At 46.4% G+C, this 26,871-nt stretch overlaps 1 protein-coding gene and 1 long non-coding RNA gene across 9 annotated transcripts in view; one reads left to right on the top strand and one right to left on the bottom strand.

Annotated features, from left to right (window-relative positions):
• Positions 1-376: 376 nt before the first annotated feature.
• LOC132379390 (CREB3 regulatory factor-like) overlaps positions 377-26,871 on the bottom strand; it is a 102,550-nt gene continuing 76,055 nt past the window's right edge. For 4 of the 7 annotated variants that reach the window (XM_059947179.1, XM_059947178.1, XM_059947181.1 and 1 more), the window contains exons 4-10: positions 23,469-23,591; positions 14,087-15,047; positions 10,689-10,880; positions 8,937-9,126; positions 3,949-4,022; positions 3,116-3,238; positions 378-1,711 (exon numbers count right to left, since the gene is read on the bottom strand). In XM_059947179.1, the coding sequence (XP_059803162.1) occupies positions 1,623-1,711; positions 3,116-3,238; positions 3,949-4,022; positions 8,937-9,126; positions 10,689-10,880; positions 14,087-15,047; positions 23,469-23,591 (1,752 nt within the window). In that variant the 3' untranslated portion in view covers positions 378-1,622. Of the gene's footprint in view, positions 1,712-3,115; positions 3,239-3,948; positions 4,023-8,936; positions 9,127-10,688; positions 10,881-14,086; positions 15,048-22,521; positions 22,656-23,468; positions 23,592-26,871 lie in introns of those variants that run through there. The other 3 variants (XM_059947182.1, XM_059947183.1, XR_009507409.1) reach the window with 3 other exon arrangements.
• Positions 4,033-22,275, top strand: LOC132379391 (uncharacterized). Of its 2 annotated transcripts, none has more exons than XR_009507411.1 (3): positions 4,033-5,077; positions 19,098-19,165; positions 20,966-22,275. It is a non-coding gene; the product is annotated as an uncharacterized LOC132379391 (long non-coding RNA). The 2 variants fall into 2 exon arrangements; XR_009507410.1 differs by having other exon boundaries at positions 19,093-19,165.

Genomic DNA, 26,871 nt, shown 5'->3' with positions numbered 1-26,871 from the left:
GGGAGAATCAGACCCTCACTCGTGGGGTAGTCAAATCTGAAACCGCACCGCCCCCACACAGAGAACCGAGGCTGCCAAGGGCTTCATCAGGCCAGTGTAGCTGGGATCACCTCTCCCTGTCCCAAAATGACACTCCTCCCTCCAACATCGGACTGAACCTCCCCCCCCCACCCCCGATCACCACTGAGGTAGCCACAGCGTGCCGGCTTTTCAACAGTAAATTCTTGCCTTCCCCATCCGAAGTCCAGTAAAGTGCCCCCACCTGATGAAATGGCTTCCTTTCCCAGGCCTCGGGGATGTGACTGCACCTTGGCAGCACCAGAGGCTCCTCTGTCCACGTCCCCCCCCCCCCCACACCAGGCAATGCCTCAGGAACAGTAGGTAACCTTTCCTGCCTCATTCCCCCCACCCACCCCTCAAACACAAAGGGTGGGGACACTCCCCTCAACAGAGGCTGAGTCATGGAATCAGGAACTCGGGGCCCACCAGGAGCTTCCCCAGCTGCTTGACGCCGACATCTTGGGGCAAAAGGGGACAGACAACTCCATGGAGTTTTGGACAAATAGCTCTCGGTCACTCTCACACCCTTTGGTCAGTTTCCCGCTGTCTTCAAGTAAAGCACACCAGAGAGGAGAATCAGGCATGTGTCAGCTGGGCGGACGACACACAGCCGGCCCACACCGTTCCGCCTGGGAACACCAACAGCCCACCTCCCAGCTTATACATTCATTGTCAGTTGCTGAACACCCCACCCACCCACACAAAAAGTCAGTCACCTAACACCTGTAACAGTGAACTTCTATAAAATGTAAAGTGCTCGCATGTCAGATAAAGGAACCACAATGGGCTTTGCAGCATTTTTGCAGTTCACAGTATTCGCTGAATAAATCCCGATTGTCGGACACTCGCAGGCTCGGAAGCCTCAGAAACTGGACAGAGGGACGGTAGGGTGGGGAGTGCCTCACCGTCACAACCCATCCCTGGCCCTGGCACAACTCCCTTGCAGAACGACTGCTCCAGAAACGACCGGCACATCCAACGTCTTGGGAGGAGGGTTTTGTCTCGGAAATTTTCATAGCAAAAGCAACAGGAAACAAGTCACAGGAGAAGGAGCTGGGGAGCGAGTCCGGAGGGAAGCTGACGCATTCTGGAGGGCTTCGCATCTGCAGCTGGGGTATTTCAGAAACAAGGGGCACTCCACAACACCTGCTGTGCGCACTAAGGCCCCGTCACCACGACGTGTCGAGAGAATCCATGGAAGCAGCTGCTGGGGCTGTCCACACTAGGCCACCGGCTTCCAGTTCTCCTCCTCGTTCCGAACGTCACTTCTACCTCAAAACCACCCTGAGGGGGATCTCACTTCCTTCTGGCTCCTTGCTAACTCGGCCGGGGAGGGGCTAAAAGAGAGGGCTGAGGGGGGAGGGTGTGGAGAAGCAAGGTTATCAGGAGGGAGGCTAGCGTGACAAGCACACCCTCCTGCAAAAGGGGAAATAAAGGCTGGCAGCAAGTAGATGGAGGCTGAGGGGAGGGAGGACGTCTTCTCCAGCAACCAAGTCCCTGCCTTGTTGCTGTTTAACGAGACCACGCTTTCACAGCACAGATTCCGGGCAGAGGGCAACCGGTCAACTCAGACTGCTGCCGAGTTCTCCCGCCGACGCCTTCTCCAGCACCTCGTTCACAAACTCAGACGTCTGCCCTGCCACCGACCGCCCTGGAACGCAAAGCAACGGGCTTAGTAACTCCTGGCGCATCGGCTGCCTCCAGCCGGGCGGCGGAGAGAGTCTCCCAATGAACGTGGGTCTGTGGGGGGAGGGCCCCATTCGGTTAGAATCTGATCACTGTGCCGGTGCCCCACACCACCCCGGACTCCAGCGCTGTCTGTGTGGAGTTTGCACATCCTCCCCAAGGCCCTAAGGTGCTCCAGTATTCTCCCACATCCCGAAGGGGCTGTTTGTGAGGGGAAGGGGCAGAATAGACAGGATCAGTGTTACACTGGTGTAATTGCTCAGTGGGGATGTGTAAAAGGACAACGTGACCTTGCTAATTAGCTATTTCCAATATTCAGTCCCCCCAAATTTTCTTCCCTGACACCCCTCGCCCCCTTGGATCGTCTTCTCTGCAGTGGAGGCTGATGGAAAATACTGCACGGCATCAGGCCCCTCTGACCCAGTGAGTCCCCAACCCCATCCAATGAACACGTCCATCTTTGGAATGTGCAAACTCCTTACAGGCAGTGGTGGGAATTGAACCCTGGTCGCTGATACTGTGATAGCATTACACTGGCCGCTGTGCCACCGCGTCACCCATGTCATGATGAGAGGGTGCAGTCAGAATCTTTCCCCTGGGGTGGAAATCTCTAATATTAGAGGCTACAGGTTTAAGATGAGAGGGGGAAAGAGTTGGAAAGTGAGAGGGAAATGCCTAATGCTAGAGGCCGCAGGTTGAAGACTAGAGGGAAAGGTTAAAAGGAGATTTACAAGCTTTTAAACACTAGGAGTTTTAGACGCCTGGAATATGGTGCCAGGAGACATATAGGGCAATGGGGTTGAGGCACTCAGACAGGCAGGAAATGGCGAGATGTAGACCACGTGCAGACGGGATTGGGTCGAATGGCTCACAGGGGTATAGATAGGCTAAACGCAAGCAGGCGTTTCCCACTGAGATTCGGTGAGACTAGAGCTAGAGGTCATGGGGCTGAGGGAGAAAGGGGTGATGCTTAAGGGGATTCTGAGGGGGAGCTTTGTATGAGTGTGGAACGAGCTGCCGGTGGAGGTGGTGAATCAGGTTTGACTGCAACGTTAAGCTTGGGTAGGTACAAGGATGCGAGGGGTATGGAGAGCTATGGTCCAGGTTTTGGGGGGGGGGGGGGTTCGAAGGGACTAGGCAGAGTAATGATTCAGCATGGACTGGATGGGCTGAAAGGCCTGTTTCTGTGCTGTAGCACTCTGACATGAGGGGCAGCACAGACTGGTGGGCCGAAAGGCCTACTCCTGAGCTGCACTGTTCTATATTTCTGTCTGCGCAGATGCCCCCTGACCGGCTGAGTGTTTCTCAGTTATCTGCAGTGTCTGGCTTGTCCAGTTTGACCCCCCGCCGAGTGCGGCTCTGCCCTTACCAATGGTGTCTCTCAGCAGCATCTGCAGTTTCTCAGTCATGCTCCCCTCCTCTGACCCGTCACTGTTCTCCACCCTCTGCACGATCTGCCGCTTGATCGCCACGATGACCCGGAGCAAGTTATCTGCGTGAGGGAAAGCAGGAAAGACAAGTCAGGCAGGCAGGCAGCCAACAATATTCCAGAGCAGACCAGGAGAGGGGGATAAATCCTCAGCACTGTATCCTTGCTTTTGAAAACCATAAAGCATAAGAGCACAATTAGGCCAGTCAACCTACCATTCCACCATGGCTGATTTATTACCCCTCTCAACCCCATTCTCCTGCCATCTCCCTGTAACCTTTGACACCCTGACTAATCATGAACCTATTAACCTCCACTTTAAATATACCCAATGACTTGGCCTCCACAGCTGTACGTGGCCATGAATTCCGCCTATTCACCACCCTCTGGCTAAAGAAAATCCTCTCTTCTCTGTTCTAAAGGGACACCTGGCACGTGGACTCCCCTCCTTTGCACCTGTGATTTCTGAATCCACCAACTCCCGCCACTCCATTTGGAAAATAAACTGATTGCTTCCATGCTATTGTACACTGCAGCGCTGGGGTAGGACTAATCTTGGTCTAAGGATTGTCACACACCTTCTGCCACAGAGGGTCGGAAGTAGACTGAGGTCCTGATGAGGTCAACTCTGATCCTACTGAATAGGATAGTAGGCTTGAGGGGCCGAAAGGCTAGCTCCCACTTTCAATTTTTCGTGAGTTTATAGCCAACGCTTGGACTCGGGGTGAACCTTTCGCGCGGTCTCTGGCCGGTAACCCCGGGTAGACACTCACCGTGCTCTGTATTGAGCCCCCAGAGCTTGATTTTGTTTGCCTCGTGCTGGGCTTTCTTCTTTAACCTGCAGGCCCTAGAGGGTCGAGGAGAAAACAGAGGGTCAACAGTGGAGCACCAACGACACATCCTCACCTCTCTGTGAAAGGCTACTGAGGCAGGCAAGCAATTAACAATACACACACAACACTGGAGGAATGCAGGTCAGGCAGCATATAGGAGAGGAATGAGCAGTCCACGTTTAGTCAATTAACAAATTTATCCAGTGCAATGGTTAATGTGCATACAGTCCTGTAAGTGAACTCATGAGGGGGGGCATTTAGGGTATACTCAAGCAAGCTTTTCTCCACTGAGGTCAGATGAGACGACTAGAGGTCACAGGTCAAGGACGCAAGCTGAAATGTCTAAGGGGAATACGAGTGGGAATTTCACTCGGAGCACGGCTGGTGTGTGGAACGAGCTGCCTGTGGAAGCGGTAGACATGGGTTCAATTCCAGCATCTAAGAGGGATTTGGATAGGTACATTAATGGGAGAGGTATGGAGGACTATGGCCCAAGGTAAATTAATAGTTCGGCACAAACTAGACGGGCCAAAGGACCTACTTCTGTGCTGGTAGCGTTCTTTGACTCAATGACTGTGTAATGCTCTGGTTAAGGATTTTACTGCTCTGCTATAGGCATTTCATATTAGCAGTTCTGTAAGAACGGTCTATTCTGTTTTTAGAAATGCTTGGGTCTTGGCTAAAAGATAAGAAGCTACGATGTTCAACTTAGCAACGTGGTGTCAGCTAATCAGGATGGCAGAATCAGGAGAAAGTTCGAGAGAGTGGGGCGGAGAGAGATTTGAAATGGACAATATGGTTTGCGGTTTATTTTTTGGGGGGAGTTACGGAGAAGACAGCAGGGAAGATGGCTGCGGACGCCGTGGGAAGGGGCATCCCTGTTTCACATGGTGCTTTGTGCAGATGAATGGCTCCAAGGAGGAGGGGTCAATACCCCCGAGAGAGAGCCCATTACTTCAAGATGGACTTTGAGCGAAGATCGGAATGTGGTGTGTGCTTTCATGCAGAACTTGGGTCCAGCGGGTGAGTAAACAGACAACTTCAACGTGAGCTCCAACCTCGCCTGCAGGTTTGGACTGGTTTAACTGTAATGGGGTCCTTTATTTTCTCCTTTTCTTTCCCCCCCACTAACTGTTCGATAAAGCTGAAGTTTGTGAATACACTTTCTCTATAAGTTTTTTGCAGTGTACAATTTGTTATTTCTTGCTGACTGACAATTGTGTATGGGCAGTATTTGCACAACCGAGACTATGAAAGGTGGCCTTCGTACCGCTGAGTCCCGTGACTGTCAGTAAGAGCCGACAATCAGCCAATTTGAGCCTGGTGAGGGGGCTGAAATATTTCAAAAATTTGTAGTGTTTGTATATTTACACACACAATGTTCTACGAGTCACAAATTTAAATCAATTCCAAAGAATCAAATATTCAATGCACGCCCTTCACTTTGTAGACAATCAACACTGGCACTCCACAGGGATACGTGCTGAGTCCACTGCTCTACTCTCTCTACACCCTTGACTGCGTGACTAGGCACAGCTCAAATACCATCGATAACTTTACTGATGGTGCGACCATTGTTGGCAGAATCTCAAGTGGTGACGAGAGGTCGTACAAGAGCCTGATGCACCAGCTGGTGGAGTGGTGTCACAGCCGCAACTTTGCGCCCAACGTCAGTAAGACCAAAGAATTGACTGTGGACTTCAGAAAGGGTGAGGCGAGGGGAACACACAGCAGTCCTCAGAGGGATCAGAAGTGGAGCGAGTGACCAGTTTCAAGCTCCTGGATGTTAATCTACCCGAGGACCTAACCTGGTCCCAACATATTGATGCAGCTATAAAGCGGGGAAGTCAGCGGCTATATTTCATTGGGACTCTGAGGAGATTTGGTTTGTCACCTAAAGCACACTGAAATTTCTACAGATGGACTGCTGTGAGCATTTTGACTGGCTGCATCACCATCTAGAATGAGGGGGAAGGGGCAGCTATTGCTCAAGATCAAGAAAGTTGCAGAGAGTTGCTAAATTAGTCAAAGTGTGCGGAAGGGTGGGGGGTGTGAGCGTGCTTGCGCACGCACACGTAAATATGTTTACTGTAATTCGCCTTTTCTCTCTACTATCATATACTGCAGTGTACTGCTGCTGCAAAGTCAACGAGTTTCACACCGGTGATGTTAAACCAGATTCTAAAAGTGATGGATTGCGACAATGTGCAATGTAATTAGTGCTAACTATTGCCAGTATTCCAGATTCTGCAGTAGATTATGTCCCCAAAATTAATCCAATGCTGAAAGGTCTCGGCCCAAAACGTCGACTGTTTACTCTTTTCCATAGATGCTGCTTGGCCTGCTGAGTTCCTCCAGCATTTTGTGTGTTGCTATGAAATGGTTATTTTGTTCTGCTGAATACTGTGGGCATGCCGTGTTGGTGAAGGCAAGTGTGGTGACTCTTGCGGGATGTCCCCCAGCACATCTTTAACTTGTGCTGGTCGTTAACACAAACAACAGATTTCACTGGATGTTTTCACGTTCATGTGATAAATGAATGAATCCTAATCTGCTTTAATACACAATTTAATATCTGAACGAGAAATTGTATCAGCTATAATTAGACCAGGTGCATGGATCGGAAAGGTTCAGAGCGATGTGGGTCGGACGCAGGTAAATGGGACCAGTCATCTTGGGGCCAAAGGGCCTGTTGTATGCTGTAGGACTCTGGGAAAAGATCAATAACATACAAAATAATCCCAGATCAATTAATCTGAAACTTTAAACCTGTCTCTTGCTCGTACCATGGGGCAGGAGGTACAGGAACGCATGGCCCACATCATCAGGTTCAGAACAGACATGACCCTTCAACCATTGTTTTCCGAATCAACGAGGGTAACCTCACTTACCTCAACTCTGAACTGATTCAGCAATCCAGAGACTCATTTTCACGTGCTCTTTACCACTCACGTTTCTCAGTATTGTTTATTTTATTTGCTCAGTTTGTCTTTTTGCATATTCTCTCCTTCACATGTTCTACCAGTCTGTTGTCGCCAGTACAGTCTTCTATGCGGTGGTGTGCTGGGGCAATGGCATCAATATGGGTGATGCCAACAGGCTCAATAAACTGATTAGAAAGGCTGGCTCTGTTATAGGAGTCAAACTGGACCCAGTGGAAGCTATGGGAGAGCAAGGGACCCTACGGAAAATCCTGGCAATTCTGGACAATGTTTCTCACCCTCTGCATGCCACCTTGGCTGAACAGAGGGGCACTTTTAGTAATAGACCAGGACAACTGCGCTGCTCCAAAGAGTGATATATGAGGTCATTCTTACCATTGGCCATTGGGCTCTATAATGAGTCAGCCTATAGCCGGGGAAGTGATGACCCCCTCCCGTTAGACTGTTTGAGGTAACAAGGTAACTTATTGTAGTAACTTATTTTTTTTTTAATTGTTTCTTACTTCTCTTCTAAGATTTGTATATCTGTGCACTTGTAATGCTAATATGAGACTGTAATTTCCCTTGGGATCAATAACGTATCTGTCTATTGGTTATTTGTCAGTCTTTGCTAATGAATAGTTTTTTTAAATAAATTCTATCACATTCTTTACTTCTCCTATAATTACCTTCAAAGAAATTATTTTGAGGTAGCATATGGCGACACGTACATACTTCGATAATTAATTTACTTCAAACTTTGATGGTGAGAGACACCAGAGACACGAGAAGATTGTTGTTGCTAACACCCGTGATCTTTAACAAAAAAGCCCAAGGACCTTCTGCAGCTGCCCAAGGAAGGGAGAAAGGGCAATGAATTGGAACAGCAGCCCCAACAACTGCCCTGGAGTGGTCTCCTGGATCTCTCTGCTCAAAAACCCCAGAGTGGCTGGGACTCGAGTCGTCCATCTTTGAGTGGCGACTACAAGCCGTCAAGTTGAGGTTTACACCTCAGTCTAATACAGGAGTTGTGCCAAATCAACGTCCCTTTTGGCTCAGGGACAAGGGCAGGAGTTACATCTGTTACAGAGGATGGGTGGAACAATAGCATAATGGCCAGCGTAACGCTTCACAGCGCCAGTGATCAATCCCCGTTGCCGTCTGCGAGAAGTTTATACTTTCTCCCTGTCACTGCATGGGTCTCCCCGGGTTCTCCTGATTCCTTCCTCTTTCCAAAGATGTACGGGTTAGGGTTAGTCGTTGCGGGCATGCGATGTTGGCGCTGGAAGTGTGGCAACATCTGCCGGCTGCCTCTAGCGCATCCTTGCCCAACAACTAACCAGCACTCGAGTCAAAAAAAAAAAAATCCTGAGGGTGGGGTGGGATGAGAAACTATAGCAGCTTCTCCCAACCATAGCAGAGCAGGCTCACCAGAAACACAGGATAGCTACTGAAATTCTGCGGTTGAATTCAATCTGACGCACATCGTATGCAGTCAGTAGAATCACTGAATGACATTCTGTCAGATGACTCCAAACATCACCGACACTCAATCAAAATCCTCTCTCAGGTTAAATATGACCATAAGAAATAGGAGCAGAAATAGGCCATTCAGCCCATCAGGTCTGCTCCACCTTCCCATCAAGGCCAATTCATTCTCCCTCTCAATTCCATTCTCCTGCCTTCTCCCCATAACCTTTAAAGCCCTTACTAATCAAGGGCCTATCAACCTCTACTTTAAGTACATCCGATGACTCGGCCTCCACAACCATCTGTGGCAACGAATTCCACCGATTTTCCTCCTCCTGGCTAAAGTACCTCCTCATATCTGTTCTAGGCCTTTTGATGTTCAATAGGTTGCACTTGCTGTTTTCCACAAGGGCTATATCCGAGGGATGAGAATGACAGAAAGAAAGTGCAAAAGAAGACAGGGAAGGTGAAGCGCACGTCTGCCAAACGACAATCTACCGACAGTGCTGAGCTGATTAGCGGGCCGTGGTTATTTACCTAGAGGCCAGTTTATTTTTCTCCTTTCTGGATCGCGGCCTGGCGTTCATCGGCAGTTCACTCACTGGCCGGAGATCATCAATTACCTTTTTCAGCTTCTTCAGTTGGTCTCCGATGAGGAGCAGCTTGCGCGGGTTGGGAGATAGGTCGTCGACATCGGTGCGGCGCGACTTTTTCGCCAGTCTCCGCCCTGGAGATCGAGGACAAAGAGAGGCCAGATGGGCGCAGCGAACGAGAAGGGAGAGCGGTTCGCGAGAATCCCGAGTCACCTCCCCCTCACCCCGGAATTCAGAACGGGATAACACAAGGGAAACAGGACACGAGGAGGGATGCAGGTGCTCAGTGCGAGGGGGCAGGCGTCTGACAAGTGGAGGCACGCCGGGAAAAAGGCCGATACAGTGATGTAGCAGTTAGCATTATGTTGCACAGCACTAAAGACTGGGGTTCAACGCCCGTTGCTCTCTGTATGGACTGCGTACGTTCTCCCCGTGATCGTGTAGGGTTCCTCTGGGTGCCCTGATTTCCTCCCACATTGTAAAAGTATATGGGTGTGCTATGTTAGCGCTGAAGCGTGTCTGCCTCAGCACGCCCTCGAATTGTGCTGGTCATCAACACAAATTGTGCATTTCACTGTATGTTTCATGTACACCTGACAAATAAAGTTAGCCATTTCAACCGGGGGAAAAAAATTAAAAACACTAAAAGCTGAGATATTAAGAGAGCCCTGAGGAATAAAGGCCTTCATGGTCAGGGCAACTGAGTACAGGAGCTGGGGATGTTACAGGCAGCAGTTCGAGGGTTGTCTAAAGTTTTGGTCCCACGCTACAGGACGGATGTGGCTGAGCTGGACAGGGTGCAGAGGAGATTCACCGGGATGCTGCCCAGAACGAAGGATTTTGGTGGCGGGGAGAGGTTCAATAGGCTGGGTTTGTTTTCCCTGGAGAGAAGGCTGACTGGAGATGAGGTATAAAAGATGACGAGAAGCACAGATAGGGTAGGGTCAGAAACACTTCGCTATGTAGGAGTGTCAAAAACATGAGGGGAAGCTTTTTTTAAAAAAAAATAAACCCAGGAAGTGTCTGATATGTGGAACTCGTTGCCAGAGGCAGAATAAGATACAGTGACAAGAAAGAGATGTCTAGACCAACACTAGTCAAGGAGCAGGAGGAGATGGCCTCAGAGGGGGACCTGTGTAAATGGGCAAAAATGTCAGCATAGATGTGATGGGCTGAATGGCCTGTTTCTGTGGGGTCTGTATGACCGGATAACTGCAAATTATAAATATTATAAAATCTGACTCCAAGTCATCTTCTGAGTGCTTTTACAAGCAGCTGAGGAGACATATAATTTTCTCATAAAACTAGGTTTGGTAGAATAAAAGGATTTTAAAATACCTCTATTTTCATATGCTTATTTAATCACTTCGGGCAAGACTTTATAAAAACATTATCAATCCTGGAACAAATAGGGTTTCAAAATTTGAATTGGTTTTGATTCTTTTTTGCCATTATTAATTGAAAACTTTCAGGAGAAAATTCATTACATCCCAGAAGATATTTACCTGATATTAACATTTCAAAGACAGGCTGGGATGTACATTGGGTTTCACAGTGATATAATGATGTAAGAAAATTCCTCAAAATTGGCTTCACAGAAGCCAATGAAGTTGGGACTCCAGAGCACAGGAAGACTTGAATAGTCAAAGATACCTGTGGTTAAGATAACCAGTACCATAATCTATCTCGTGTTTACCTTGTCCGACGCCATTCTCCTTTTGGTAAATGTTACTGGGCAACGTGGAGGGGTCCCATTCCGAGGGCTGCAGGATATGCTCTTGCTTGCTGGGCGTGGTGTGGCTGTCGCTGTACTCCCAGAAGTAACGCCGCTTCAGTCTCCTAACGCCTGTTTCCGAGGCAACGTCAGCAGAGACCTCTTGTTCGTTTCCTGAGAAAGATTAATGAATGCACAAAGGATGACTTATCCTTAAATGGACTAATTCACTGCAGAGTTCACTCCGAGAGAAACCAGTTTTATTCCTCTTCCTCTTTGACATTTCCACCTTTATATCTGCCACTTTATTACTGCAGGGGTGGGGGGAGAACTAGATCATACTAAAATAACCAGCAGATCAGGAACCAAACCATCTACTCTCTGGCAAACAAGACAGTCAGTCAGAGGCCCACATCATTGAGTTTAGGAACAACTACTTCCTTTCAACATTTGGCTTTTGGACCAACCAGCACTACATCATGACCTTGACTACTTTGCACTGCAATGGACTGTACTTTTGTTATGGAGCAATGCAGTGCAGAAAGAGGCTCTTTGGCCCATCCAGTCCATTCTGGATCGGTACTCGGCTTAGGCCAATTGATCTGTAGCTGGACTACAGCCCTCCACATTACTCTCAATGACCAATCCAAATTCCTCAATGTTGAAATTAAACCCACCTTCACCAATTCCACTGACAGCTCTGTGTGAAATGCCCCCTCAACTATTTCACCTTTCACCCCAATCCATGACCTCTAGTTCAAGACTCACCCAACCTCAGTGGAAAAAGCCTGCTTACATTTACTCTATCTATACCTCCTCATAATTTTATACACCCAAATTCTTGGCATTTATTCTAGTATAATCTATGTTTAATTTATGTTTTTCCTATGAATGTTGCATCCCTAACGCTATGCATTTGTGTTACTGCTGCCACAAGTGTGTTCTTATATCAAGCTTGTGCATTTGGCACTGAACTCGAATTGACCTGCTGAGATCAACACTCAAGATGCAGGCCACCAGGGCGAAACAAATCGGTCCACGGCTGGAGTTGGAGATGTGACCTTAGAACCAGATTATTTTGACGGCAGCTCATCAGCCTGATGTGGACTCTCTCCACAACTGCTGCCTGCCCCGGGGAACAGTTCCAATACTTTAAGACAAGGGGAGGAATGTTTAGGGGAGATGTCCGAGGTAGTTATTTTTAAACTACATGGGTGCATGGAATGGTGTGCCCAGTGTGGTGGTAGAGGCAGATACAGAGACACTCTTAGATAGGCCCATGGATGATAGAAACATGGACAGAAGGGCTAGGATGGTCAGCACAACATCGTGGGCTGAAGGGCCCATTCTATGGCATTATTTTATTTAGAGATACTGTACAGTGATCTGACCAACGTGTTACAAAACCTCAGCATTGTGTTCCTGTTTTTATATTCTAGTCCTCTCAAAGTGAATGCGAACACTGCATTTGCCCTGCTTACCACCTCCGCAACCCGCAAGTTAACCTTTTGGGGACTCCCAAGTTCTTTTGCATCTCATATTTCTGAATTTTCTCTCCATTGAAATAATAGTCAGAGCCTTTAGTCCTTCTACTAAAGTACTTGAGCAATCACACCCCCACAGTGTTCCAGCTGCCCAACTGCAGACTCCCTGCTTCCTCAACACTGCTGTCCTGCCACCCATCTTTTACCAGATATTATTTGGTTACTTCAAGCTTCTCAGCTATCTTAGAGAGAACTGAACGCCCTTGCGTGAATGCTCACCAACGTTTCCATTTCTTCTTCCCACACGATACCTTCCCTAAACACCCCTCATCATGTCGAGATGACTACAGCGTATAAACAATGATGACACAAAGATTGGGTGTGTTGTGGATAGTGTGGGGGGCTGTCACAGCGGGACATTGATAGGATGCAGAACTGGGCTGAGAAGTGGCAGATGGAGTTCAACCCAGATAAGTGTGAGGTGGTTCATTTTGGTAGGTCAAATATGATGGCAGAATACAGTATTAATGGTAAGGCTCTTGGCAGTGTGGAGGATCAGAGGGATCTTGTGTCCAAGTCCATAGGACGCTCAAAGCTGCTGCGCAGGTTCACTCTGGTTAAGAAGGCAACCGTGGGATTGAGTTTAAGAGCTGAGAGGAAATGTTGCAGCTAAATAGGACCCAAGTCAGACCCCACTTGGAGTACTGTGCTCAGTTCTGGTCGCCTCGCTACAGGAAGGATGTGGAAACCAAAGAAAGGATGCAGAGGAGATTTACAAGGATGTTGCCTGGATTGGGGATCATGCCTTATGAGAATATATTGAGTGAACTTGGCCTTTTCTCCTTGGAGCGACGGAGGATGAGAGGTGACCTGATGGAGGTGTATAAGACAATGAGAGGCATTGATCGTGTGGATAGTCAGAGGTTTTTCCCCAGGGCTGAAATGGCTATCACGAGAGGCCACAGTTTTAAAGGTGCATGTAAGGAGGTACAGAGGAGATGTCAGGGGTGAGTTTTTTTTTATTAACACAGAGTGGTGAGTGTGGAATGGGCTGCCGGTGACGGTGGTGGAGGCAGATATCATAGGGTCTTAAAAGAAAGACTCCTGGATAGGTACATGGAGCTCAGAAAAATAGAGGGCTATGGGTAGCCCTAGGTAATTTCTAAGGTAGGGACATGTTCGACACAGCTTTGTGAGCTGAAGGGCCTGTATTGTTCTGTAGGTTTTCTATATTTCTATGTCTTGATGAGGCTTTATAAGGCATTGGTCAGACTGCACTTGGAGTACTGTAAGCTGTTTTGGAACCCATATCCAAGGAAGGATATACTGGCATTGGAGACTATCTAGAGGAGGTTTACGAGAATGATCCTGGGAATGAAAGTGTTAATGTGTGAGGAACATTTGATGGCCCTGGGCTTGTACTCAGTGGAATTCAGAAGAATGAGGTGGGATCTTATTGAAACCCATGGAATATTGAAAGGCTTGGATAGAGTGGGTGTGGAGAGGATGTTTCCAATGGTGATCGGGTCGACAACAAGAGTACAGTCACAGAATAGAAGGCTGGCCCTTTAAAACAGAGATAAGGAGGAATTTCTTTAGCCAGAGGGTGGTGAATCTGTGGAATTTATTACCACACACAGTGGTAGAGGCCAAGTTATTGGGGTATATTTAAATCAGAGGTCTCAATTAGTCAGGGCATCAAAAGGTTATGGGGAGAAGGAATAGGGTTGAGAAGGAAAATAAATCAGGCATGATGGAATGGTAGAACAGATTCGATGGGCTGAATGGCTTAATTCTGCTTCTTGGTGTTAAGGTCACATGACTTCTGCACACTGCTTAGTGCTAATTTTACCCCAGCTGAGATCAACACTAATGGGGATTTGAAACCAGTTGTACCTGCTTCAGAAAGGTAATCACTGAAGTCATCTTTATCTTCATCATCTTCCTCCTCTTCATCTTCATTCTCGCTATCATCCTGCTCGCTGTCCGAACAATCCTCGGGCTCCAGTCGGTCCTCACCCGGATGCAATCCCAGACTCTCCGCGCTAAACAGCGAGTAGTTGTGCTCCTCGTACTTCAGCTCAGCCCTCGCCTCCGGCCCAGCCTCCTCGCTCGGCCGCCAGGCAGGGAAGGTCCGGCCGTCTCCGTCATCAGCGCCAGCTTTCTCCGCCTCCGCGGCTGCCGGCCACTTGAGCTGCTTCCAGGAGCTGGGCGCCGGCCGGTCACGAGCGGCTCCCTTTCCCCGGTCTGGTGCAGGCTCCACCGGGGCTGTTTGGTCAGCGAGCAGTTGGTTACCAGATCTTGGGGGAGCTTCAACATTTCTGGGCCCTGTTGTGTTGTTACTGGGCACAACGCTCTTCAAGAGGCCAAGTTGGTCTTCCCTCCTCTGGAAAAACACCCCATCTGAGTGGAAGTCAGAATCCATTAAAGAATCCATGGAGTTGGACTTCTTAGGGGTCTCCATGGCCCTAATGGCCACGTCAAGCCTGGTAGAGAATGGAGAAGCCTCCCTGGCAGCCCGCAGGAGACACCAGGAGTCAGCCACCTGCTGGGAGTCATCCGCATTCAGTTCGGCCAGCGTGGGCGTCTGGGCGACTCTGGCCTCGTTCTGGTAAGGGCTGGGGTTCTTATCCAGGCCCAGCAAGTCCAGCTCCTTATTGTTCCACAGGTCAGCTTTGGTGTACTTGGTGAAGTCCTCCAGTGCTGACACGTCCCAGCGCTCGTACCTACTGCTGTCGGAGGGCTCGTCGTCCACCAGGTCGCTCAGCAGCTCGATGTTCTCCTTCATCGGGCTCCTGTACAGGTTCAGACTCAGCAGGTCGTTCCTGGAGCTGTTAGTGTAGGCCAGCTGCCGCCCCTGCAGATCGGCAACGGAGAAAGCAACGATTAGTATGTTCTGTTTAAACATTTCCCTTTCACTCCCTCACGAAGATTAGTTCGTCATACATTAGTACACGAGCGTAAATGAGAATTAAATTATTGTTACTCTGAATCCAATGCAGCACAAAAAGACATAATATCCAGAAAGAACAGAGAAAAACACAAGATGAACTTATATATGCAGCGTGACAGGAGGGTCTGGATGCCAGGTGATTCTGACATGAAATGATACAGCAGTGGTGATGGGGAGGGTTAATGGAGTGGGGTAGTGGGTGGAGGTGTTGATCAGCCTTACTGCTTGGGGAAAGTAACTAATGGTCCTGGCGTGGATGCGATGTGCCCTCCCCCCCTTTCCCTCAGAATAGGGTAGGGCAAACATGAGTAGTGTGGGTGGGCTCCTGGCCTTTTCCCAGCAGCTTTCTGCCCCTGGTGATGGGTAGGCTGGTGCCAGTGATGTGGTGGGCAGCCTCAACGACCCGTTGTTAACGACAGGCCGTATGGAGGTGGCACAGTAACCTAGCAGTTAGCACAACGCTTTGTGGCGCCAGCTGAAGTTCAACCCTGCCGGTGGAAGGAGTTTGTACGCTCTCCCTCGGGTGCCCCAGTTCCCTCTCACAGCCAACGCATTCCACCATGTTTCGATGCACGGGCCAAACAAATTTAATCCCGTATTAACAATCTTTCATCCGTAGCACGTGATGCAAAACAGGCCATTCGGCCCAACAAGGCTGTGCAGAACCTCCCATTGTTTTTCCCATGTCAATCAGATAGCAGGGCCCTCTTTCCCCTTCCTCTGCACCCAGCTTCTCCTCAAACTGACGCACTCCACTCCAATCCCTCCCTGTGGGAGTGAGTTCCATGTCCTCGCCGCTCTCTGGGGAAAGGAGTTCCTGCAGAATTCCCTGCCGGACTTTCTGATCCCGACAGCCTCTGCTTACCCTCTTCCCCAGGAGTTGGAAACATTCTTCCCGTATCTTCTTCATAGTTCACTCCCAGTAGGTCTCCTCATCAGCTTCCCTCAACAAGTAGAAGTGGGGGGGGGGGGGGGTCAGCCTCTTCACGCAGTGGGCCTTCGTTCGATCAGCGTCACTCTCTCCAGTGCCACCATCACCTTTGTTCTGTGACACAGCCCTTGTTAACAGTGGAAAAACTTCAGGGAGACTGGTGGCGAGTGACTCATCACCTCACACAGAGCCTCCCACTGCGTGCCTATCTTGAAGGGAGGTGGAATGCTTGGCCGAGTGGTGCCACAGCAACCACCTCTCATTCAATGTCAGCGAGAGAGCTGACGCCTGCCTGCGGGAGGAAAAAGCCAAAGGTCCACGAGCCAGTCCTCGTTAGGATAATGGAGGCAGGGAGGGCCAGTAGCTTTAAATTCCTTGGTTCGAGAGGAACTGCCCTGGGACCAGCACCTGGCATTTCAACAAAAGGCATAACAGCAGTTCTACTTTCTTAGGAGTTTGCATAGAATTGCCCCGTCTCCAAAAACTTTAACAAATTTCTACAGATGCATGTGGAGTTTAAATTTATTACCCAAAACGCATTTATTTCACCATATACAACCCAGAGATTCATTTGCTTGAAGGCATACACGATAACCCATCGTAGAATAATACAACAGAAATTAATGTAAGACCATACCAACTTGGGTGTTCAACCAGTGTGCAAAATACAACAAACTGTTCAAATACAGGATGAAAGAAATAATAAATAAGCAATAAACAAAGAACGTGAGATGAAGAGTCCTTGAAAGTGAGTCCATTGGGAACATTTCAGCAATGGAGCAACTGAGGTTGAGTGAAGTTGTCCCCTTTTGTTCAACAGCCTGATGGTAGAGGGGTAAAAGCTGCTCCTGAATAAATTGTTTGATTAAACCAGGGGTTCCCAACTTGGGGTTCCAGGGACCCCTTAGTTAATAGTAGAGGCCCCATGGCATAAAGGTTCAGAACGTCTGGATCAAGCATTCTCAGTTATTTACATAATTCATGATGGCTGTATGTAAAATACATGAATTTCATACATCATGACACTACCACTGTGGTATGTAAAAGTAAAACATGAAGTTAGACCCGCGTCCACGGCTTTTTTATTTTTCCTTTGAAGTTTAACGTGGTGACAAGGTATTTTTAAAACAAGCCTAAGATGGCTACTGAGCTGTTGAAGTGCCGCAAGGAACAAGCTTTTTTTTTTTAAAAATAATTTTTTTTTATTGTGTTTTCAAATAATTACAGAAATAAAAGAAAATATATGAAAAAAATTTATATATACCTTTACCCCCTCCCCCCTAACATCCCTATAGAAAAAAGAAAGAAAGAAAGAAAAAGAGAGTGCCTGGATATCAGAAGATCCCCACATGCTCCATGGAGTTCGTAATAACTTTAGTATATATATTTATTTATTTCCCCAAATAACCAATTATTTCATCTTTGGAGCACCTATATATTTAATCCTGTCTTTTGTAAATAAGGGCGCCAAATTTTCGAAAATGTTTCATATTTATCTCTTAAATTATAAGTAATTTTTTCAAGTGGAATACAGCCATAAATTTCCTTCTTCCAACGATCTATACTTAAGTATGTATCCGATTTCCAAGTAACTGCAATAGCCTTTGCTACTGCCAGTGCAATTTTTATAAATTCTTTCTGATATTTATTCAATTTGGGTTTCGGTTTTATCCCTTCAATATTGCCTAGTAAAAATAATATTGGATTATGTGGAAGTTGTGTTCCAATAATTTGTTCCAATAAAACTCATAAATTTGTCCAAAAAGGTTGAATTTTAGAACAAGACCAAGTAGAATGTAAAAAAGTACCAATTTCTTGGTTACATCAGAAACACTGATAGGATAAATTTGGGTTTAATTTATTTATTTTTTGTGATGTAATATATAATTGATGTAAAAAATTATATTGCACTAATCTTAACCGGACATTTATTGTATTTGTCATACTATCAAGACTAGTCTTGACCAATTTGTTTCTTCAATTTTAATATTCAAGTCACTTTCCCATTTTGGTCTTGACTTATGGACTCCTTGTTTAATTGTCTGTTTTTGAATCAAGTTATACATACAAGAGATAAATTTTTTAATCTTTCCTTTTTGAATTAAAGTTTCTATTTCATTAGATTTCGGCAATAACATTGTTTGACCTAATTTTTCTCTTAAATAAGCCCTTAGTTAGAAATAACAAAAAAAGAGTTGTTTGATACTTTATATTTATTCTTTAATTGATCAAATGACATTAATATACCTCCTTCAAAACAATCTCCTATATATCTAATCCCTTTTTGAAACCAATTATATAAAAGTTGATTATCCATTGTAAAAGGAATAAAAGTCAATTTTGAATTAAAGATCTCTTTGCTAATAAAGATTTCTTTATCTCATCATGAACATTTATCTTATTCCATAAGTCAATCAAATGTTTTAATATAGGAGATTCTTTCTTTTCCCATATCCATTTAGATTCCCATTTATATATAAAAACTTCTGGTGTATTTTCTCCTATTTTATCTAGTTCTATTCTAATCCATGCCGGTCTATCTTTCTCAAAAAAAGATGCAATAAATCTAAGTTGATTTGCTTTATAATAATTCTTAATATTTGGAAGTTGTAACCCTCCTAGATCAAATTTCCATGTCAATTTTTCCAACGATATTCTTGACATCTTACTTTTCCAAAGAAACTTCCTCACATATTTGTTTAACTCTTGAAAAAACGTCTGGGGTAGATGTATTGGTAGTGATTGAAATAAGTATTGTAGTCTAGGGAATATATTCATTTTTATGGTATTTACTCTACCTACTAATGTTATTGGTAATACCATCCATTTATCAAGATCTTCTTGAATTTTTTTCAGTAATGGTAATTTAATTTATAAAAGTTCTTTATATCATTATCAACTCTTATACCTAAATATTTTTACCATTTGCCGGCCATCTAAATTGAGTTATTAATCGACATTGACTATAATCTCCTTTAGTAACAGGTAAAATTTAACAAGCTTTTTTTTTAAAAAAAGCACAGCATGCACAGGACCAGTCAAGTTTTAAAAGGACAGAAAATGGAAGAATTCATGGATTCATAAACAGCGAGTGAGTACCAATTGATAATCATTAAAATAAAACAGAAATGGCTGGCTACATCAGAAATATAGATGTGTTTGATTGCTCAATGGTTAACTGACCATGCAAACTGAGCTAATTGGACAGTACTTTGAAGCAAATAGAATAGCCAATGAAAAACAAGTACCAATTTTACAGAGTCCATTGGGTCTAAAGGCACACAGTTTGCTTCAAAGTTTAACTGCTTCAACCAAACCAGCTGATATGAGCTTTGCTGATATTGTGAAAGTAATGAAGGAACATTCAGAACCAAAACCATTGTTGACTGCAGAACGCTTTAGGTTTCATAATCAGAGTCAAAAAGAAGGGAGTCCATTTCAGCATAAATGGCTAATCTGAAGAGATTGTCTGAGCATTGTCAGTTCAGTAATGGGCTTAATTATTCTCTGAAGTATAGTTTAGTTTGTGAAACCCTACAGGAAAGCATTCAAAAGAGGCTCCTAACTGAAGCATAACTTACATTTAAAAGCACAGTTCAAATTGCAGAACCAATGGAAACAACAGCCAGAGATGCAATTGAATTGCAGTCAGGAATGAAAGTGAGCATGAATAAAATTGCAAGATCCAAACAGAAACCGACCTGGCTGAACAAATTGTGTTGCCCTTGTGGCAGATTTTCACATTCACTGGACCAATGCAGATTTAAAGGTGAAACTTGCAGAAAATACAAACTAGCAAGTAGGGTGCTTACAAAGAGCATGCTGGGCAGACAAAATTAAATTAACTGCACAGGGAAAAGAAAAGGCTAAAAACCAAGTTGCACATTTCAAAATCTGCATGCTGTTAATGAAAAAAAAAAATGAGATAATGATGGAGATGACACTGAACTGGCTAGCCTTGAGATTTATAATATGAAAACTAACAATAAACAAGCAATGCGGCGTAAGTTAGGAGTGAACTGCAAATTAATTAAAATGGAATTGGTCGCTGGCTCAGCTGTTTCAGTCGTACCACAAAGTGAGTTTGAACAGCATTTCAAAAATAATCAGCTGAAGCCTGCAGCTATTCAACTAAAAATTTATAGTGGAGAAAGGATAACTCTTGTGGGGAATGATGTTCGTAACAGTGAAATATAACAACCAACAAGCCACTAGGGGCATGTACATGGCAAAAAGGAGGGCAGCAGACAAGGGTGTGAGTGGCAGAGACACCACTCAATTGGAGATCCATCCACCATTTACACGCCTCACCACACCCCTGCAATAGAGAGTTAACTGAAAGCAAATTAAGAAAGTTACTAGATGATGCCACAATTGTCTCCATGTTGCGCACCATGAACTACTGCCCGGAGGGCAACCATACGCTGGTGCCAATCTCTGTGCCTCTGTTTGGAAAGCATATTGGCTTGGAGGAATTGTGAAAGCTACTAAAGCAGTGGTCCGACTACAACAGCTTTTGTAAGCAACATATCTGAGAAACCTCCTGATCTATTAATCAGGAAGTTACTTGAGAAATGTGGCTTGGTTTTAAGCTGTTCAAGGAGCTTCAGGGAAGTTGCACACATTCAGCTTTTGAGAGTATAAAGAACCAGAATCTACTCAGCGTGCATTAAGGTTATTGCATGAACTGCAAGTATGAGATAAGAAAGCTGCTTATAAAAGCAGATACAAAGGCCAAAAGCCCAGCTGGATGGCCAAAAAGGAAGAAGTCAATGGAGATAAGAAAACAGAGGATTCATCAGAGGATGTTGTGGTTGAGGAAACAGAGAGATCAGACGATAAAGGGAGCAATAAAAGGATTAATAACAGAACACTCATGCTCCTTCCCTAGATCAAGATGCTCTTCCTAGAAGATGAAAAAGGAAGAAGGAGGGTTCCCAGAGCTGTCGTGCACCCTTCTGGGGACAAAAAAGACCATTTCTTGCAGTCTTGGAATCAACTCCTACAACACACCACAGAGGAGGAGGCAGAACCTGAGATTGTTTCTCTGCCGCAAGCCTCACCTGCCAAACAGAGCGATTCCCTCACTCACCCACATCAAGCAAGAAATCCTCCACAGGAATTAAATCTTTAGGCCCGAATGAGACAACCTAAAAAAGACTATACTGTACTGAGGCTGCATGATAATAGTTCACTGTGCATAAAGTTGAGATGTATATTGAGTTGAAGTTTCCATTTAAGCAGGGAGGAGTAAATATATTGTTAGATTAAGCATTCTTTGTTTACATGGTTCATTGTGGTTATATGTAACAATGCATGGATGGCTTACAATGCAACGTGTCACAATGCGCACCTCACTTAAAGTTAGTCTTGCATTCCCAGCTTGCTTGTGTTTCCTTTGAATTAAACGTTTTGAAGTTACTAAACATAACACTGCTTTTTGTAGGACAGATCGTTGGTGTTTCCATACCAGGCTGTGAGGTAGCCAGCCCAATACATTCTCCACCACATATCTATTGAAATTTGTCAGGGTTTTAGATGCCATGCTGAATCTTCACAAACTCCTCAAGAAGTAAAGGCACTGCCATGCTTGCTTCATAACTGCACTTGCGTGCTGGGCTCGGGACAGGTCCTCTGAAATGAGGACACTGAGGAATTTAAAGTTGCTGACTCTATCCACCTCTTATCCTCCAATGAGGACTGACTCATGGACCTCTGGTTTCTTCAGTAATCAGCTTCTTGTTCTTGCTGACATAGAGTGACAAGCTGTGGCACCACTCGGCCAGATTTCCCTTCTCCTTCCTAAATGCTGTATCCTAACTGGTGGTATCACGATCTTATCTGGAAACACCAATGCCCACGGACTGGAAAAGTTACAGAAAGTGGTGGATACAGGCATCCTATCACAGGCTAAGCCCTCGCCACCACTGATCACATCCACAGGGATGGTGCCACACGAAGGCAGCATCCATCATCAGGAGCCTCCACCATCCAAGCCATGTTCTCCTCTCACTACCACCATCGACCGGGAGGTACAGGGGCCTTAATTCTCACACCACAAGATTCAGGAGCAGTTATCATCCTACAACCATCAGGCTTCAGAACCAGCATGGATAACTTCACTCACCACAACTCTGAAGTGATTTTATGACCCAGAGGTCGAGTTTCAAGGACTCCTTACAACTCACATTCTCAGTATTGTTTTAAGTACACAGTCTGTCTTCTTTTGCACATTCGTTGTTTGTCACTCTGGTATGGTTTTTCATAAATTCTACTGTATTTTTTATTTTCTTGTAAAGGCCTGCAAGAAAATGGATCTGAATGTACTTTGACCTATCAAATGCCCTCAAAGCCATCGTTGTCCCTCCTGTCAGGCCAAGTTTGAGGTCAATTGCGCCCCTCCCCCACCCCTGGTGGTGGGAATTTAGCGATGACCGTCAAGCCCACCCTCTGCAGGGGGTCACAACAGGTCCTCGGCCTCCAGAGGGTTGAAGGGTGCGCAGCCTGCATCCCTCGGTACATTCCAGAAACTGGTTTATTATCGCTTGTCTTGAGACTGGGAAGTTGTTGATCTGTGGCAGCTGTACAGAGCAAAAAAAAACACAAAATTACTATAATCTACTGAATCAATAAACAAGGAACAGTGAGGTAGTTCTCATGGAAATCTGAAGTCTGAGGGGAAGATGCTGCTTCTGGATCGTTGAGTGTGGGCCCTCAGGCTCCTGTACCTCCTCCTGGATGGTAGTATTGAGACGAGGACGAGTCCCAAACGGTGAGGCTCCTTCGTGATGGCCCCATTCATTGAGGCCACTCGGCCCACTGCACTAAAACTGGAACATTTTGACGGAAAGGATCTCGGGCTGACTGGCAACTTTCAGAGTAGAATTAAAGATTTAAAGATTAGATTCATTTGTCAAATGTACTTTGAAGCATTCAGTGAAATGTGTCCTCTGTGTCAATGCCCAGCATAATGCGAGGATGTGCTGGGGGCAGCCTGCAAGTGTTACCACGGCAACATAGCATGCCCGGAACTTACTAATCCTCTGGAATGCAGGAGCAAACTGGAGCACCAGAGGTTATGGGGAGAACGTACAAACTCCTTAAAGACAGTGGTGGGAATTGAACCCTGATCATTTCCACTGTAGGGTGTTACATTAGCTGCTGTGCCACTGTATGTGAAATAAGAGAGTTTACAGGACATTGGAGGCTTATTTTAAGAAGTAGATGAAACTTGGGCAAAATGCTCTTCTCATTCTGTGGCAATTGCCCCCTTGTCTCTTGCCGTACCCAGATGGGAACATGTCCACTGTACAGTTGTTGGGTTGACATCAACTCCTACCCCTGCTAACCGCCCTTCATGCCTTACGCTGTGGAAACATTCACTGCCGCTGTACCTGCTCGTACAGGAATCCGGAGTCTGGGCTGCTGTCTGGGCTGGCAACAGTTTGATCCAAGGAGTAACACGTGCAGCTTCTAAAAGCATCCCCAAACGCAGGTTCCATCCCACGGGCATTGGGCTGCAAGTGAAATCAAAGTTAGTCCACATTGCAACAGTGCTGTTTAGTTTAAATGAAACAACCAACTCACCACCCAAATCGATGCTCCAAGCAACTAGAGAGTCTTAAATCCTGGATACACATTGCAATCACCTCTGGTCATAGACCAATACAGCAGGGCAACAGGCCTTTTAGCCCAACTTGTCTATACTAGGCAATATGCCCACCGGAGCTAGTCCCACTTGGCCCATATCCCTCTACTTCCTGTCCTATCCAAGTATCTTTTGAAGATTTTTATATTACTTGCCTTGTAACATTTCCTCTGGCAACTCGTTCTACACACCTGCCACTCTCTGTGAGGAGATGTCCTCTGGGTCCCTTTAAAATCTTTCCCTCTCACCTTAAAACCATGTCTTCAGCTTTTAGTTCCCCTTTCCTAGTGAAAGAAAATCTGTGTTCTCTAAAGTCTCCATAAAGTTCTCTATAGTGTTCTATAAAGTCTCTCTATATAAAATCAAGGAGCAGAGAGAGACAGCAAGGAAACAGGCCCATCAAGTCCATACCAAATCTGAAAACCATCTATTTATACTAATCCTACATTGACCCTGCCACATTCCTCCCCCCACCCCACAAAAGATTTTATCCCCTACCCACATACTGGGGGACAATTTACAACAGCCAGTCAACCCACTGACCTGCCTGTTTTTGAGATGTGGGAGGAATCTGGAGCTCGAGGTGGGTGAGGGGAGACCTACACAGTCACAGGGAGAACAGACAAATTCCAACAGACAGATGGACATTGAACAACTAACACCACCTCACCACTCCCCCTCCCCCTCTTTTTGCACTACATATCCAAGTGTCAATATACACACACACACACACACACTTTTCTGTAACTTCCAGTTTTTAATGTATATTGCAATGTACAGTCGCTGCAAAACAGCAGATTTTGCAACAAATGCCAGCGATATTAAACCCGACTCTGACAGCGGCAGGACTGAACCCAGATGGGGGGCTGCAGCTCCAGCAATAAACTCTCCGCTAATACACCTCCACAGCCGCTCCTTGGTCTCCCACACTCCTTTACACCACGGAATAAAGTCCTAGCCCGGACAACGGCTCCCTATACGTCAAGCCCGCGTCCTGGCCACAACCCTGTAAATCCTCCCTACACTCTCTCCAGCTTGCCGCTTGTAATACAAGCACAGATGAAATCAGGCTGGCCATACTCCACCTTTCCATCAAGACAGAAGCCTCTAAAGTCACACTGGAACTCCCTCAGCATGAGAAACCCACGCCTGCGGTTTACTTTGCAATGGGCACAGATCACTGGACATCTTTAGCCGAGGCATGGAGAAGGGCTTAGAGTGCTGCTTTTATACTGAACGCTGAGGAGATTCGTGGGTTACCACAGTCGCCTCTGGGTGACTCATCTTTCTAAGACACGGCCACTGCAGGATTATCAGCCTCGCATGTAATCCAGCACTAAACATCAGCTTCCCATGGAAACCTCGGTGAGCCTCGGCCTCTTGGGAAGCCGCCGGCAGAAACTCACTTCACGCTCAAATGCAAGATGTGGCGTCATTATGGGAGAGTCCCATTCCCTGATGAGACTGAGCACCTATCTGTCGATAGCCTCCCCAGTCCTTGGACGAAGGTGAGAAGGAAGTGCCTTTCCCAGAGTAGTCAATCTGTGCAATTCGCTGCTCAGGGAAGAACTTGAGGCTACCTCATTAAATACGTTTCAGCAGCCTCCTCGGCAATATAAAAGGACAGCCATTTATGGTGGGGGGGGGGTGGGGAAGTGGGAGGAAAGTTTAGGGGAGTTGACAGACAGTGGCAGAGGAGATTCATCAGGACGCTGCCTGGATTAGAGAGCATGTCTTGTGAGGATAGAATGGGCCTTTTCTCTCCGGAGCAATGGAGAAGGAGAGGTGTATAACATATGAGGCATAGATCGCAGGCAGCCAGAGACTTCTTTTGGCTAATTAGAGAGGGCATAAGGTGATTAGAGGAAAGAATGAGGGGAAGGGGTGGGTGGGAATATCAAAGTTAGTTTTCTTTAAGAAATCACACAGCCTGGTGGGGGTGTGTGGAACCCAGTAAGGGCATTTAAGAGACTTTTAGATAGGCATATGGATGCAAGAAAAAAATAGAGAGCAAAGGGCTGTCAGATTGACCATGCAGTAGGTTTATATAGATCGGCACATCATAGGCCGAAGGGCCCATACTGTGCTGTAACTGTTCCACGCTTTGCTTCAGACACAATTTGCACAGCAGGGAAATTAAGGGTTCTGGGGAACAGGCAAGTAGGAGGATCTGCGCCCACAGCCAGGATCTTGCTGAATGGCGCAGAAGGCTCGATGGGTCAGATGGCCGACTCCTGCTCCTATTTCTTATGCAATCTCAAGGCCTGGGTTAACAATCTAGAGAACGGAGTTTGAATCACACCGGCTACAGAATCACCACTCTTAGCCGTCTGGGATCTGGTTTGCAACAGGAATCTGACCATCTAAAAAGAGGGAAGTCTCCTGTCTCGCAGAGTCTGGTTGCAGACTCACTGTTGACTTCCATTCTGTGTCACGGGCGAGCTGGCCTCTCAGCTCACTGCCAACCCTGAGGAACAGGGACTAGCGATGCCCAGATCCTTGCAGTGGATGCCCCTGCACCACAGGGAGTGGGGGACTGCAATGCCAGAGGTCCCACCTCACTGACAGATACCCCGCAGGTGTCCAGTGGCATCCGAAAGGAAATCATAAACACGAGGGATTCTGCAGATGCTGGAAACCTTGAGCAACACGCACCAAATTAGAATACGAGGATGTTCATCTAGAACAGAGACGAGGAGGAATTTCTTCAGCCAGAGGGTGCTGAATCATTGCTACAAATGGCTGCGGAGGCCTGGTCTCTGAGTGTATTTGAGGTGGACATTGACAGCTTCCTGATTAGTAAGAGTGTCAAAGGTTACTGGGAGAAGGCAGGAGATAGAGTTGAGAGAGAAAATAAATCAGCTGTGATGGAATGGCAGAGTAGGCTCGATGGGCTGAATGGCCTAAGCCTGCTCTGTTAACTTGTCTTATGAAATTGCAGGACACTACATGTGCTATTTGGTCCCTTTACAAACCCCAAAACTTCCAGTAACCACCCCCTCATCCCCTCTGGATCCATCTGCCCATCACCCACACACTCCCTCCTCATCTCCCTCCCTGTATTCCATGGCTCACCTTCATCTCCCATCAGATTCCACCTTCTTCCACCCAGCACAGCCCCGTTGCTGACAGTTCTCATTCCCTCTTCT

Source organism: Hypanus sabinus, chromosome 22 (genome assembly GCF_030144855.1).
Source record: "Hypanus sabinus isolate sHypSab1 chromosome 22, sHypSab1.hap1, whole genome shotgun sequence".
In the NCBI taxonomy this organism is placed as follows: domain Eukaryota; kingdom Metazoa; phylum Chordata; class Chondrichthyes; order Myliobatiformes; family Dasyatidae; genus Hypanus; species Hypanus sabinus.
Note: the sequence above shows the minus strand (reverse complement) of the source record. Positions and strands in the feature narration are given on the sequence as shown.